General features: G+C 40.9%; 1 protein-coding gene across 12 annotated transcripts in view; it reads right to left on the minus strand.

Moving 5' to 3' along the window:
• The window catches only part of Tasp1 (taspase 1), a 234,226-nt gene that overhangs the window by 36,241 nt on the left and 180,679 nt on the right, over positions 1–17,306 (minus strand). For all 12 annotated transcript variants that reach the window (XR_007830524.1, XM_051144739.1, XM_051144735.1 and 9 more), the window contains one exon: positions 17,110–17,220. Coding sequence is in view for 11 of the 12 variants with exons in the window: in XM_051144739.1 (XP_051000696.1) it covers positions 17,110–17,220 (111 nt within the window). In the remaining variant the exon portion in view is untranslated. The remainder of the gene's footprint in view (positions 1–17,109; positions 17,221–17,306) is intronic.

A 17,306-nucleotide genomic window follows, 5' to 3' on the forward strand; every position in this document is an offset into this window, starting at 1 on the left:
CACACACACACACACACACACACACACACACACACACACACACACACCTGGTTTCACTGCTGAATTCTACTGGACTTTCAAAGAAGAATTGGACCTTCAAAAGGCCTAGTCCACAAACAGAAACCCAAACCTGGCACCCTAACTGCCCCTCCAAAAAATGTAAGTGGGTAGATCATAGGCCCTAGGGGAGAATCACTACCTACTTTTCGCTAAGTGGACTTAGTACTAAACTACTGCCCAAGCACTAAATACCCATAGACTATGCATCTCTAAACCGTCATCAGAAAAGCTTCTTTTTGCAATAGATGGTAATTAACACAAAGATCACACCTAATCAATGTACAGAGAACAAGAGGCTGAGTAGTGCTCAGTATAAACTGGACATCTATATCATACTCTTCCTCCCAAGGCTTAGGGATTGTCATGGGAGAGTGAGCAGAAAGAATGTAAAAGCCAGGGGTAGTGGAGGTCTGCAGCAACATGGTGTTTTCCAGATGTGACAGCCCTTCTTGGTTGTCAACTTGAGTGCATCTGGACTAACTAAAACCAAACCTGCCTGGCTGGGCACACCTATGAGGGATGATGATGATGATGATGATGATTAAATTAAATGATTTGAAGTGGGAAGACCCACTTCTAATCCAGATCTTTGAAGTGAGAAGATCTGCCTTTTTAATCTGGCCACACCTTCCGCTGGCAGCCTATATAAAGGACATGAAAGAAGGAAGCTTGCTCTTTTTATCTGATTGCTCTCACTCTCAATAGCAAGTCCACTCCTTCCTGGCATTACAGCCTGCTTCTTTGGGATTCTGGTAAATGTTAAAATACCAGTTGAGACATCCAGCTTCATGGACTGAAAAAACTACTGTATTCTTGGCCTTTCTGTTGATAGACGGCTGTTGTTGAGCTGGCTGGACCACAGCCTAGAAGCCAGTATAATAAATCCCCTTTAGCTGGATGGATGGATGGATGGATGGATGGATGGATGGGCAGGACAGATGATACACAGATTCATTCCAGGAGTTCTGTTCCTCTAGAAAACCCTAAGTAATATACCATATATGATAGGGCCTGCTGCTGGCATGCACTAATAGCCACTCTGACTGCATGCAGAAGACTTGCACAAGTCAAGTCACACAAACTCCCAACAGGGACACAGAGAGGAGTTACTATGTTCCACTCCTAGCTGATGTAATGGTTGATGTGAAATGGAGAATCAGTTTTGTTTAGGAATATATGCCCTGAGAGGCTACCCATGCTACAGTAGATGGCCCTATACCCATGCACATAATGGCAGCATTAAAAGAACTCAGTGGGTTTTCAAAAAAAAAGCACATGAAATTGGGAAAGAATAGTGATGGGGTGTGGGAAGGAATTGAGGGGGGGGCAGAATGAAAGGTAGATTTAATAAAAACTACTATTTGCATGTATATTCTCAAGTAATAAAAATTATACATCAAAAAGATCATTTATCATGATCACATTGACTTCATTCAAGAAATGAAATGGCACAATATACATAAATTAATGAATGTAACATATCATAAATTATATGTTAAATAAATGTAATTAAGTAGATTCAAGGACAAAAATCACATGATCATCTTGATAAATTAAAAAAGGCCTTTGATGAAATCCAACATTTTTCTATCATAAAAATTTACAAACTAGGAGTGGAAGGAAAATATCTCACTATAATGTAACACCCCAAATTAACCTATAAGTCCTGCCCGCCCAAGGATGAGGTAACTTCCTGGAATGCTGGGAGTTGTAGTTCTTTAAATAAAAACAAAGCCTCATGGTAAAGTACAATGGCCTATGGGTTTGTCCTTGTAAGTGCCTGCAAAGTATCTCAAGGCCACTCAGGTGGGAATTCCAGGGAGTTGTCCTGACCAAAGTCCATCTTGGTCGGTATAAATAAGGTTGCTTCAAATTTGGCTCAAAAAGGTGAAACTGGTTTTTCTTCAGTGACTACCAATAATAGAGGTTATGACAAATCTATAGTCAACATTACAATAAATTGAGAACAAGTCAAAGTATTTTTACTAAGAACAGGAACAAGACAAGGCTTTCTACTCTCTACACTCATGCTCAATATAGTACTTGAAGTATTAGCCAAAGCAATAAGATAAGCAAATAAAAGGATTATAAATAGGAAAGGAAAAAAGACTAAGTGTTGTTATTTGCAGATGACATGATTCTATAAATAAGAGACCCTAAAGATTCCACCAGAAGACTCTTAGAATTGAAAACACTTTCAGGAAACTGTTTTTCAGGAAACTTCACAGTAAGATATGTGGAGACACCACATCAACTGGACTCACAGAACATGGGGAAATCATGGTAGTACTCACCTGGAAGCTTCAACCCTACTGTCTAGGTTTTGAAGTGCTGGAAGGTGCTATTCATACTAGTCGAGAAGAAACGTAATCATCATTCTCACCTAGCTATGAACCCTGATAATCTACAATAGTGACTAGCCTGACAAGATATGCATACTACTCCAACAGTGGTACTATTATTATGGAAATAATCAGCCACATTCTGATTAGACCTAAGGCCTACTCTATAAGATAGCACATGTAACTGGCAATGTTTATGGAGCAAAGAATCTATGGCTATGTAAGTCATATGCCCTAGGTGAAAACTCAATGATATTATTTTACTAACTGGACAACTCTTAAAGAAATATTGCTATACCCATAGATCAGCTCATCTTTCAACCTTTACCATTAAAGATTCTTCTTACAGGAGATGGTAATAAATATAGAGGCTCTCAGCCAGCCAATGTGAAGAGGGTAAAAGACAGTAAAGTGCTCAGCACCAAATGGAAGTACCTATTCCCTCCCCTACAAGGCTCAAGGATCTCCAAGGAAACATGGTGACAAAGACAGTAAGGAGGAAGGGGTGATGGATAACACAAAGGGAATGGTGTTTTTCTGACACAACAAGGCAGTCGTACATATGAACTCAGCAACTGTCACAGCATGAATAAGACTTGTCAAGCTCAGGCCAAATAAAAAATTTTAGTCTGAAATCTTTATACATAGAGAAATGTGTGTACACGAAATCTCACTATTATGTGAAGAGCTGTTGGCACCAGTGCTCCAATGAATAGCTGCTGGGAGAGAGATAGTCTAGTTTACTTAATGCTGTGATCCCTGGTAGGTAGAACACACTCCAGGGCACGCCCCACTCACAAAAGTAGTTGGACAGGGGCTGAAGAAATGGCTCGGTTGCTAAGAGCACTGTCTGTTCTTCCAAAGGACCTGGTTCAATTCCCAGCCCACATGGTAGCTCACAACTATCTGTAACTCCAATTCCAAGGGACCTGACACCCTTGCACCAATGCACATAAAATAAAATTAAATAAATTATTTTGAAGACTCAACATTCAATATTTTTTTAAAAGAGTACTTGGACAACAAAAACTAGACTTGATGTGTTTAAACAAAATTTTTAAAAAGGAAGAAAACTTGAAGTTGGAAGTGTATCAAGGTGAAGGTAGAAAGACGGATCTGCTGAGGGGGAAGGAATTCATTATATAAAATTCTGGAAGAATTAATAAAATTATTTTTAATTCAATATAATTAGCCACTAGAGAAATGCAAATTAAAGTTACTTTGAGATTCTATCTTACCCCAGTCAGTATGGCTTCAACAGACAAAAAATTATGGATATATGTGAGAAAGAGGCCTCCTCATTCGCTCCTAATGAGAAGAGTATAAACTGGTGTAGCCACTATATGAAAAATCAAGATGGATATTTCTGAAAAGAACTAAAATGAGAACTTTCTCATGGCCCCACTAAAAATATATAGACACACGCAATGAAACTAAACCTAGGGCACAGCAGGCAAGCTCTCTATCACTAGACTATATCCCCAATTCTTTTTGCCCCTCTATATAACCCAGCTATACCACTTCTGGACATACACTGTTAACTCCAAAGATGGGAAGAGAGATGCTACTTACTCAAATAATCATGCCCAAATTAATTAAAGAAAGCAATTAATTTTAAAAAAAGCTTTCTTACTCATGTATACAGGCTGCCTTGGGGTTCAAAAGGTGAGCACTGGATGTGAGGAAGACAAGGCTTTTTATAGCTCAGGAGTAGGGAGTTTCCAAATGGGGGATTTGGTGGGCAAAAGAGGCGGGATTGCAGGAGTAGAACATCATACCAAGTTAGTCCTACAACCTCCTGAAACAAAGGCATGGTTGGTTGCAAGGTGGACATAGGAAAGAACAAACATGACCTATAGGTGGTCATGTTACATTTTGAAACAAAGGTTGTAAGCTGGTTATAATTATTTTAAAACAAAGACATGATTGCAATTCCTGGAAAAGGCATTATAGAATCATTCATAGTTAAGTACAGGTGGGGCATAGCCCAGTCCATAAGAAGCAGAAGTTTAACCATAAATAGGAATGAACCTAGTTTGCATTTAATACAAGATGACTTTTAAGCCTAATATGACGGCAGGCTAGCTCTTCAATATCCACAGTTATATTCGGAAGTCGATGAAGTCAATGTTTATTATTGTTCTATTCACAATATTAAGGAAATTCATTCTGCTTAAATGTCTATCAACTGATCAATGAAAAATGAAAATGTGTATAGATACATAATAGAATTTTATTCAGCTGTAAAATAAAATGAAATGTGTGGGGAAATGGATGGAACTGGAAAGTCCGTTAAGCAAAGTAATTCAGGCTTGGAAAAACTAACGTCACACATTCTCTTTAATCTATGGATCAACCTTCTACCTTGTATATACGTGCACGTATATGGAAATAAGTGTCTGGAGACCACCAGACAGTGGCCCACCACAAGGGAGAAAGGACTTCCTGAGGAGTGGATGTAGAGTAGTAGAATGCATTGGTACAAAATGGGGCATACTGGAGGTACAGCGATTTACATGGATGGGCGTGAAAAGATGGAGGGACAAGTAAAGGCTGAGGGAAGGGCTAATCAAAATTAACAATGTACGGAAAAGCCAGGAAAAAAAAAAGCACAAATATTGCTCATTGTGCTGGTTATTCTTATGTCAACCTGACATACAAACTAGAGTTATGTGAAAAGAGGGAACCTCAACTGAGAAAATGCCTCCATAAGATCTGGCTGTAAAGCATTTTCTTAATGCGTTTGGTGGTGGCATCCCATTATAGGTCTTATACAGAGGAAAAATTAGGGGAAACACAGGAACATCTCTCTTTGCCTTTATCTTGCATAAGTAGGCGAGGAGATGGGAGCCAAAAAGAAAGAAAGGGAGATTTAGGAACATAGAGGGAGGATAGAACAAAAGCTAGATGGTTGAACCTACTCCTTAACTCAAGGCCTTAATTGTTACTTATGAAGGTTATGTCTAAGTCATTGCTATAAAATTTAGTATATTGATACAAAACATGGGCATGTCAAATACTTGGCAGATTTTAACACAAGAATGTATGTCCTAAGTCTAACAGATAGATATGACTCTATCAATATATGAGGTAAAATACTTGAATAAGGTCTTCAAAAGCCTCAGAGACACACAGAATATGGCATTTAAAGTTGTTCTCACAATCCTAAGTTTCTTCGACAACAAGACAAGTTAACTCCTGACAACACCCAGCCAACCTCAAAGAAGATGATGAGCATCAAGGAGCCTCCTTATGGACATGGCTTCAAAGGTGGCAAAATAGCCACTGGGCAAAATGTCCTAGTTCCTGCCACAAACAGAATCTGCCTAAAGATGGGCAACTTAGATGCAGGCAGAGTCGACGGCCGCTCTGCCAAGTAAACTGTCTTAAGTCAATTTGTACATTTTGGAAGCTGCTAACTCACACTGCTCAGGAATTTTAGTTTTATTCCTTCTCAAGATTCTGAGGGGCATCCAAGACAAGATAGTATAGTTTTATAACCAAGTTTAGCTGGTTAGGGGACAAGATCGTTTTAGATCAAGATAAAGAAGTTAAGCTATTAGAGTTGAGATAGGACAGATATTTAATCTCATTCGGAAATTTAGACCCAACAAGACAGGGAAAACACTTACTTCAAACGAGACGAGTGCAGATGGCCAAGTCACTATGAATGTAACATGTATAGAACTCATTATTCTCATGATTGTCTCATGGTTCTCCCTGCTGTATGTAGTTTGTCTTATACATGTGTAGTAAAATAAAAGTACTTAAAAATAAAATATTGGTTCTTTAAATAAAAAAATACAATAGAAGAAGTCTCTTTGGAAAAAAAAATCTAGATACACTAAATCTGAGAGAAGAAGTGGGAAACTCTGTTCACAGCAGCTTTATTCACAATATCCAGAATCTGGAAACAATGTAGATGTCCCTCAACCGAAGAATGGATAAAGAAATACGGTACATTTACACAATGGAATACTATTCAGCCATTAAAAACAAAGACATCATGAAATTTGCAGGCAAGTGCATGGAACTTTTAGAAGACTATCTTGTGTGAGGTAACCCAGACCCAGAAAGGCAAACATGGTATATACTCACTTATAATGGATAGTAGCCACAAAGTACAGGCTAGCAATGCTCCAAACCACAGACCCAAAGATGCTAAGTACCAAGGAGGCCCCAAGGGAGGATGCTTGAATCACATTGAGAAAGGGAAATAAAATAGGCATCCATGTTGAATGGAGGGAGGGAAGCTGAAGGGAGAGTGAGTGGGAAGGAGAGCAAGAAGGATCGAGTGTGCAGAGGATGGCAAGAAAGAGGACTGCAATCAGTAGGGAGGTGTATCTCTGGAACAAGCTAGAAATCTAGGAAACCAGTTATCTATGAGGGTGACCCTTGTTCAGACTCCTATCAATAGGGGATATGGAACATGAAACTGTCACCTGTATCCAGGCAAGACTTCCAGTGGAGGGATGGGGACACCAACCCAGCCACAAAACCTTCAACCCACAATTTTTCCTGCCTCTAAGTTGTACAAGACTAAAGAGGTATCAGAAAGTGAGAGAACGGCCAACCAAATGACTGGCCCAACTTGAGAGCCATGCCATGAGAGAGCCCACCCCTGACACTATTAATAAACTCGGCTATACCTGCAGACAGGAACCTAACATAACTGTCCTCTGAGAGGCTTCACCCAGCAGCTAATAAAAACAGATACAGAGACATACAGCAAACGTTACACAGAGCTCAGGAAATCTTGTGGAAGAGGGGAAGGTAGGAGTCAAAGAGTCAAAGAGTCAAAGAGGGCAAGAAGGCCACAAGAAAACCTACAGAATCAACTAACCTGCACCTATAGGGTTTAACAAAGACAGAACCACCAACCAGAGAGCATGCATGGGATGGACCTAGACCCCTACACATCTGTACCTGATGCACAGCTTGTTCCTTTTGTGGGACTGCTGACACCAGGAGCAGAGGCTGTCTCTGGCTCTGTTGCCTGCCTATGTATACTTTTCCCCTAACTGGACTAGCCTCAGTAGGAGATGGGCCCATTACTACTACAACTTGATATACCAAGGTAGGTTGATATCCATGTGAGGTCTCCTCTTCTCTGAGGAGAAAGGGAGGGGGTGCTGGGGTAGAGAAGAAGACAGGGGAGGAGGAGAAGAGGGAGGAGAAGTTTTGACTGGGATGTAAAGTAAATTAATTAATAATGAAAAAACACAGAAATGTTACCAAAGTAAAAGAAAAAAGAAAGATAAGGGCTGGAGAGATGGCTCCGAAGTTAAAAGCACATACTGTTCTTGAAAAAGATCCTAAGTTTGAGTCCCAGAATCCACATCAGATATCTCACAACTGTCTATAACTCCAACTCCAGAACATCCAACAACCCATATACATGCATACATGAGTAAATAACCAAGTTCTGAATGTTAAGTAGTGGCAGAACACGAACACTAGGAAGGAACTATTTATTTAATGCTTTGAATAAATGCATCCACCCCTGAGTAGGAACCAGCCCAAAGTCCCAATGCAATGCTTGGCCTGCTCATCTCATTTCAGTTACCACCTTCCCTGGTTACTATTAGAGCTACAAATTACCCATTGCATGATGTTTCTCCATCATCCACATGCCATTCCATTTAAATTATGTGTTTTTTCAGTCCTTACCAGGCTGAAAGCAATGTATTTCAATACAAATGAATTCTCTTTGTAAACAAAACAAAACAACAACAACAAAACCAAAAAAACCCAAAAATACAAAAAAACAACAAAGCAGTTGGCCACCCAATTAAAAATACAGAAACACAGACACACAGAAACACACATAGACATACAGAAACATACTGACCTGGACACACTGAGGCGGACAGGCAGACACAGACACACACTGACTCTGACTCACTCAGTGTGTGTGTGTGCGTGTGTGCGTGTGTGCGTGTGTGTGTGTGTGTGTGTGTGTGAATTGTTGTTAACAGTCCCCAGCTGGCCTGGCTCCCACAACCATTTAAAACCTCTCCATTTGGCCTTACATCCCAGAGTTTCTTGGAGGAAAACAGAACTCTGAAATCAGAACCATCTTGGCTGGGCAGTTGCCAAGTCAGCTGCTGCTCCTTAGCCTTCCTTGGGTGGGATGGCATACTACAGGATGCTTCGCACACTACATAAGTAACTCCTTATTGAATAAAGAAAAATTCAGTTTTCAGTGGGAAGAATGAAGAACTGTAAATACGACAGCTTCCTCTTATCTGCTCCTGGCTGTTAAGTACTTCTTAACCCAGTAGGTGGCTCATGGTTTTAAAAATAATATACAAAAATGCCTTACTGTCTTGACACACAATCTGTATGAATCATACAGGGCATGTCTTACTATGCCTATGAGGTAGGTGAGCTGGCACGCTTCCTGTTAAACTTTCACTAGTAAGCTGTCTAGGCAGCAATGGAGGCCAGGTCCACAGAACCCCTCTTACACTAAGCTGAGGAGATAGCCATTTTCTCCTTCCCGGGCTCATCCTGCTTTGTTCAAGACTGAAAAGGACACTTTGCTTACTTTACTGAAAAGTAAGGGATCTGGGGCAAGCAGAAATACAAGCCCTAAAGACATTTCAATTCTCTTCCTGGTTTATTCTTTTATTGCATTTGAAACTGCTGGAAGTAGGGGTCACTGGCTGAGGTCTTGGTGATCTTTACTAAACAGAAAACCATTCAGTAAAGCTAAGTTATTGAGATGCGATTTTATTCATTCAACAATCCCTTTTACCTTCAGCATTTATCTCATGCTCCAGTGACACTTATTACTCTTTAAACAGGACCAAACTGACTAAAATTTGCCAAAATTGCTTCCTAACTTTTAGAAGAGCTGTTGCAAATACAAAACGTCCAGCATTTAACTCAGAAATCTTCATATTTTAGACGGAAAACGAAATCTAACAAGAAATGTTAAAACTTCTGGCTAGACAATAGCTAAAACTATAGGCCTCATAAAAGAGAGAAAAATTACAACAAAAAAAGTCTATTTCTAGCTTTAAAAGAATGTGTTAGTGACATTTAAAGAAAGAAATGCCCTGTTATAAACAACAGATCAAAAAATATTTACAAAAGTACAAATCAGAGAGCACCGAAGCCAATGCTGCTCTCATTTGCTAAGATGTATAAATACTCTGCTTATTTGCTGAACAGCTCGGCTACTCTACTGTGCTTTTTCTCCTGATCTTAAACATGAATTAAAATGTCAAGCCATCTTCCCTCCCCTATGTCTGTGATTGAGGGAGACCTCCTCCCCCTATATATGCTCTTAGAATATCGGGTCTCTTCTTGGTAACTTGCTATCCTTCCTCTGAGTGCCGCCAGGTCTCCCCATCCAGGGGACATGGTCAGAAAAGGGGCACCAGAGTTCGTGTGAGAGTCAGACCTCACTCTCCATTCAACGGTGGAGAATATCCTGTTCGTCGGCTAGGTCTTGGTAGGGGTTCGAAGCTTACTGCCTATATTCTCCTTGGCTGGTGCCTTAGTTTGAGGAGGACCCCAGGATCCAGATCTGCCTGTCATAAAGCTCTTTTTGTAGGTTTCCAGGACCCTGTGGGTCCTACTATTTCCCCATTCTTCCATGCTGCTCTCGCCTAAAGTCTCAATAGGATGTCCTCTCCTCTGACCCACTTTCTTGGTAAGTAAAGATTTTCATGGTACGTATCCCTTGGACTAGTGTTTTGATATAAGTGAGTATATACTGTTTGTCTTTTTGCTTCTGGGTGAACTCACTCATTATGATAATTTCTAGATCAATGGGAGGGAGGGAAGAATGGGAGGAAACAGGGAAAGGGCTAACAATCGAGATGTAATATGAATAAATTAATAAAAAAAGAGGGGGAGAAAAACAGAGAAAAAAAGAAAAAGAAAAAGAAAAATCCAGGCATAATAATACCAAAATTATTAATAAAATACTCTTTAAAACACACACAAAAAAATGTCAAGCCATCTTTCAAGACAGCAGTGGAGATGAAACACCTCTAAAGCATTCCTGAGGGACAAGGGAAATGAGCTTCCCACCGTGGGAGCTCACAGGACCCTTATGGAAAAGGAAGCTTTAATTCCACTTTTGGGGCAATTCAGTAACATCAGACAAGATCCTGCAGGGCCGCCCTCCCTCTCCTGCTCCAGAAGCGAAGTTGCTTTCTCTTTGCCAGTTAGCATCGTGTTATGTGTGCCTCCTAGAAGTGCCTTGTTGTAGGTGCTCACAGAGGCCAGTGCCTTGTAATGAAGAGATGTTGTTGGCACCCCAGAAGGAAGCTCCTTTGAACACATGCATTTATAGACTCGCCAAATTTTGATGTCAGTAAAACCAAACGTCTGAAGGGATTTTAAGTTACAGTAAAATGACTCTATCTCTTTAATGTTCCAGGAAGCATCAAGTCAACTTAATATTTTTCCTTTCAAACAACATCATGTTTTGGTAACCACAGAAGCAACAACATAACAAAAAGTACTCAATAAAGAACACTGCGTGCTCTAAATGTGGAGGGCAGCGGGAGGCCTCATGCTCAAGTTCTGACTGGCAACAACTGCAGAACAGTTTGACTTGATAGCATTAAGCTGAAAATGATAAAAGAGCTCATTATTCTTTCAGTTAGCTATGAAAGAGACCAAAGAAATTCCCATAAAAGTTCAAAATCCAGCACTACCAAACAGCATACCATTTGGATACATAGAAATATGAAAAGGGTTTAAGGAAAGCCCAAAGGTAACCATGAAATAAGAGCCCAGGGAAAGAAGGTTCTAAGATCAGAGAGGCCCACATGGGGGTTTCAAAGATATGGGTAATAGCCAATTTCTTGGGCTGGGCGTCAGGTCCACAGGTGTTCATTTTATTATTACCCTTTATAACCCACAAATTTATTATGTCCTTCTTTAAAACATATATGAAACACTGCACTGTAAAAGATGAAAAACACAAGGGGGGGGGGATAAAGGGCAGCTAAAGAAATGGAAGCCTATCATACTCAAAACTTAATTATCAGCAACATAAACACATTTCCAGGTAGAAAGAAACTGAGTTCTTCTCTAAGTCAAGTGGGATTAGCTTAATGGCAAAGTAATGATCACCATGTGTGCTCATGAGATGGCCAGGCTCTGGGTTATTGTGGGCCTAAAGTCCTGCCTAATATGAAGGGTGACAACAGAGCCTTGAACCAAAGGCCACTACTGAATAGAAAACCTTTTTACTCTGCACCCGTTATGCATCTATTCTAGATTGCTTAAGATTCCTTTCAAGTATATGGAGACTGTGTTACACTGGCCCGTCGCTCCTACTGACCACTTAAGGGAGAAAATCTTCAATTTCATAGGTTCCAATCAAGACAGGGGGTATAGGATACAAAGAAGGAAATCCTAGCCATAGCAGGGTTGGTTGCTTACAGAAAATGTTTGCATATATTCTAATTATCTCTATCACAAGCTTAAATTAGCAACACACTGTTTCCACTGAAGTGCTTGACTGCTTGTACATTTTAAATTTTTATTTTATTTTAATGTGCATGGGTATTTTGCCTACATGTGTGTCAGGTACCATGTGCATGTCTGCTGCTCAGGGAGGACAGAAGAGGAAAAACAGCCAGTGCTTTTAGCTTATGAGCCCTCGTGCCAGCCCCTGTGTGCACATTTCCTACCATACAATTCCAGCAGCCTCAAGAAAGCACTTCTATAAGGCCTAGAAAACGTGCACTTATACAACAGTAGGTAAAAACATATTGGCTTTTATCGCCCTCTAAAAGCATACAAAAAAAAAAAAAAAAATCAATTCTTTTCAGCTGTTTCATCCAAGGAAAAAAAAAAAAAAAAATGCTTTGTGCTAAATGTGCAGTTTTAGGCTGGGCTTCATCAGCATCTCTTGGTCTGGGGAGTGGGATGTGGCAGGCAAGTGTTACAAACCATGTTCATGGTCACATTGTCCTATATAAGGGTGAATACAGAAGCTGTCTTCTGAGAGCTACTTAAACTATCTCTAAATCTTATTCCTGGACACTCATTAGCTAAATTTTCAACCTATGTTATATGCTTTTTAGAACATATGGGGATATTTTATGTGACAGTTCATTTTTCTGGAAGAGTATTCAACTAAAAATAAAATTAGTTCTAGGGCTAGATAAATGGCATAGTGGGTAAAGCGCTTGCTGCTGAATTTCTATTTCCAGAATCCACATAAAGCTAGATGCAGTAGGCCACATGTATGATGTCAATCCTCTACTAGGGGACGAGAGGAGACATCATCGGAGGCACTGTCGTGGGCAGCTGGCCTGCAGAACGAAGCAGCACGAAGAAAAGCAGCAGAGACTCTGCCAGGCGAGGAGCAAAGCAAGGACATCTAATGTTGTTTTCTAGTCTTCACATATGCACATCTGTAACCATGTCCATATACAGGCACACACACACAAAGGGGTGAGGGGGAGGAAGAGAGGGTTCTGGTAAGACAATACAAAAACTAGATTTGGCACTTATATTTATTTATCTAAAAATCACTGGAAACCTATTATGGAGATGGGGACAAATTTCAATGACACAGTGTCTGCCCTCACTTGCTGATATGTGGAATGATTTTCAGAAGGACGAAGTTCTAATGCATAGAAAGATATGTCAAATCCCTACCCCTTCTCGGGTTCTCAATGACCTGTGATTTATCCTCTCAAGTAACTGGCATGGGGAGGGACAAAAGGAATTTCCATCCTAGAAAAAGAGGAAAGCAGTTAAGTTTCTGACTGGGAGTTTCCTGCTAAGTGTCACAAGAATGTCAAGTGCGTGAGAGTAGCAGAGAACAAGGAAGGAGCAAATCTCTTGGAGAAAACTATTCCAGAGAATTCACATTTGAACACGACATTAAAAATAGGTTACCAGGACGGGGCATTTCCAAGAAAAATCTAATAGAAAAGGCAAGCTACTGGGGGTCGGGGGGGCACTTGGAAATGCTACTGAAAAAATGAGGATTTGGGACACTGGAGATGAGTAAGGTAATGAAGGGTAAGTTGAAAATGATACAGGGCCAGTTTAGAGAGTGAATGGGAACCCTTTTCATTAGGGAACCCATCCTACAGATCCAAAAGTAATAAGGTGTGTGTGTGTGTGTGTGTGTGTGTGTGTGTGTGCGCGCGCGCGTGCACTCAATAAAAGAGTAAAAGTAGTGACCATGACATATGAAGAATCTGAAAGGGCTGGTTCCATAGAAAACTGAGAGTGGTTCAAGTGATTCCTGGGTCTGGGGAGAAGAGCATGGTCAGGGAATAGGGACATGGGCTGCAGCCAGGTGGCAGAATGATTTCTGTTGCCCAGCTGAATGAATATTGCTACCCATAGTCTATTGCATATTTAAAGGTATTGATTTAAAATGTCTTAATTAATATTTATTAAGACAATATTTCAGATGTTCTGTGAACAAAAAAATAATAAGCTTAAGTGACAGATGTGCCAGTTGGCCAGATTGATCATTATCCTGTGCATAGATAAGCTGAAACATCACATCGTACACTATTCACCTGTACAATTAAATCTCAATCAAAAGTAAAGCCAGACATGGTGCAATACACATGTTATTCCAGCAGTGGAAAAGCTGAGACACACGATAGGGAATCTGAAGCCAGCCTAGGCTACAAAAAAGCAATGATATTAGTAGAGACCATGGAAACACTGTATCTGGTCTTACTGCAGCACACGTAGAAAGATATTCACTCTTCCATTTATACATGCAGTGTACAATCACAAACACTTACGGCACTTTGATTTAGGCTGCTCTGATCCTAGGGTTGGTGTAGTTCTCCTGGCCTCATTTTTAACTTTGTCCTTTTGTGCTTTAGGGCACTGCTTCTTTTCGAATCAACCTAGGCAACCCAGGCTTCAGGCCACGGTAAGGTTGTCACCCCAGCTGCAGGTGTGTTACAGAGAAAACTGACAATAATCTGGATGTGGGGACTTCCTGAGATGATAGAAAAGGGAAGCCTGAACTGGGGAAAGCTGGGGGAAGGAGAGTGTAAAAACGGGAAAAGTGGTTAAAGACTACGCTCCATATGCTGAGTGGTGGTGGTGGTGCACGCTTTTAATCCTAGCACTCAGGAGGCAGAGGCAGGCAATCTGAGTTCAAGGCCAGCATGGTCTACATGATGAGTTTCAGGACAACCAAGGCTACTCAGAGAAACCTTCTATCAGAAAACAAGACAAAACAAAAGAAGTTCACAATACTAGTGACATGTGTCCCAGAGGGTCCCAAAGAAGAGAGCTAAGATGCACTGATAGGAACTAAAGACTTTGCTACTAAAGTCCTTTAGACAAACTAGGGCCAGAGTTTACTGCAGGCCAGATACAATAGTACTTAAGTTATATACTCCATTTGTATAAAACTAGAAACAATTAATTCTGGTGTTAGAAGTCAGGACTATGGATAACTCTGAAGACATAGACTAGGAGGAATCACAGCGGCCTTTGGGGTGGCAATGAAGTGCGACCTTTAAACCTGGGTAGAGGTTACATAAGGTAGATTCATGAGGGAATAATTTATTTATCAAGAAAGTGCAGTTATAATTGGTGTTTTATGGGTATGTGCATACTTTAATTAAAAAGACATACCTAGGGTCTCTGCTACACAGATATTTAAGACCATCTAATAGATGAGTAAAAAGCAGCCTATGGGCCAAGGCAACCCCACCACTCTGTCTGTGACTTGACTGATGGGAGGTAGAGTGGCTTCATCCCTGCAGGTGCAATCTGCAAAGCACTCGCTGACCCATCTTCAGAACAGTTTTATGAGGAAAGTGAGGCAAACATCTCATTTTACAGATGAGGAAGTGGCAGAGGACAGAAAGGTGAAACGCGAGGGTAGCAAAATAATAAGGCAGCAAACCAGGACTAAGATCTAGGCCAGTAGCTCTTCATATCGTCTTATTTCTTTACAGGAAGGGGAACAGGAAGAACTCTATTTCTGTGTTATTATATGTACTGTACCGGATCATCTCTGATGCTCCATGAAGCAAGTCAGGAGAGTAGACATACTGTAAGACTTTACTGAAGTACACTTAAAAATATGCTTTAATTCAGGATGTTCAGATTATGAGATGGGACACTTGCTTAACTATGTTCATGGCAGCTTTATTTGTATAAGCCAGAAACTAGAAACAACCTAGACGCCCCTCAACCAAAGAATGGATAAATAAATTGTGGTACATTTACATAATGGAATACTACTCAACTACTAAAACCAATGACATCATGAAATTTTCCAGCAAATGGATGAAAATAAAAAAGACCATCCTCAGTGAGATAACTCAGACCCAGAAACATAAACATGCTATGTGCTCACTTATAAGTAGATATTAGGCATAAAGGACAGGATAGTCATGCTACAGTCCACAGACTCAAAGAAGCTAAGTAACAGGAAGGCTCAAGGTATAGGGGTGTGTGTGTATGTATGTATGTGTGTGTGTGTGTGTGTGTGTGTGTGTATGTGTGTGTGTGTGTGTGTTCGAATCTCACTGAGAAGGATAAATAGGTTAGACATTGTGGGTGGATGGGGGGAGAGGACTGTCCAGGGGTGGGGATAGAAATTGGACCAGAAGGGATCAGGTAGGGAGAGAATAGAGGGAGAGAGTACTGAGACAGACGACTGGAACAGGGGTTGGGAGGAGGAGCATCTCTGCGACAAACTAGAAACTTAGAGCTGAAAATCCCAGGAATCTATGAAAGTGACCTTGCAAGACTCCTAGATATGGGGAATTGGAACCTGAATCAGTCACCCCTGTAACCAGGCAAGACTACCAATGGAGGAAATAGAACACCAACCCAGCCACAAAACCTTCAACCTACAATTTGTCTGGCCTACAAGATGGTGTAGAAATTGAAGGAATGGCTAACCAATGACTGGTCCAGCTTGAGACCCATGCCATGACAGGGAGCCCTCCCCTCACACTACTAATGATATTCTGCTATACTTGCAGATAGGAGCCTAGCATAACTGTCATCAGAGCGGCTTTACCCAGCAACTGATGGAAACAGACACAAGAGACCCCCAGCCCAACATTAGGCAGAGCTTGGGAAATGGAGCAAAAGAGAGGAGGAAAGACTCTAAGAGCCAGAGGGGTCACGGGTACCAGAAGAAAACCTACAGAATCAACTGATCTGGGTCCAAAGGGGCTCACAGAGCCTGACCTGCCAACCAGGGAGCCCGCATGGGGCTGTCCTCGGCCCTCTGCACATGTGTTAGTGTTAGGTAGCTTGGTCTTCATGTACAACTCTTAACAGTGGGAGCAGAGCTGTCTCTGACTCTGCTGCCTGCCTTGTCGCCCTTTCCCCCTACTGGGAAGCCTCACCTAGCCCTAACAGGAGAGGATGTGCCTAATCCTACTGCAACGTGAGATACCAGGATTGGCTGATATGCATGGGAGGCCTCCCTTTTCTGAAGAGAAAACAAGGAGGAGAAGAAACTGCTACTGGGATAATTAATTAATTAAAAATATGCTTTAAGCAGCCTCAAAATAAACAGTGACTTTTCATAAATTTATCTACGAAAGAATGTGGACAGTAAGATAGTGATAGATATCACTAGTATAAATTACTGACTTAAAGCACATCAGTCATTCGATCTCTTGCAGGCGGACGGCAAGGGGGGGATTGCTGGGAAAAAAAAAAAAAAAAAAAAAAAAAAAAAAGAAACTTCACAGTTAGATGCTCCACTTACCTAGAAGTGTCTGTTTATCTTGGGAGGAGTCAGGCTCTGAAGAGCACCTGCAGGACCGGAGGACGATCACTCCACCAAGCACACCATCTTCACTGGCAAGGAAAGGTGAACCTGGGTAGAAAAGACTGGCAGTCACTTTCAGTGAATTTTCTTTTTTCACTTTCAATTTCCACTTGATTACTAGAAGAAAAATGTGG

The sequence above is a fragment of the Acomys russatus genome, chromosome 4, assembly GCF_903995435.1.
Source record: "Acomys russatus chromosome 4, mAcoRus1.1, whole genome shotgun sequence".
In the NCBI taxonomy this organism is placed as follows: domain Eukaryota; kingdom Metazoa; phylum Chordata; class Mammalia; order Rodentia; family Muridae; genus Acomys; species Acomys russatus.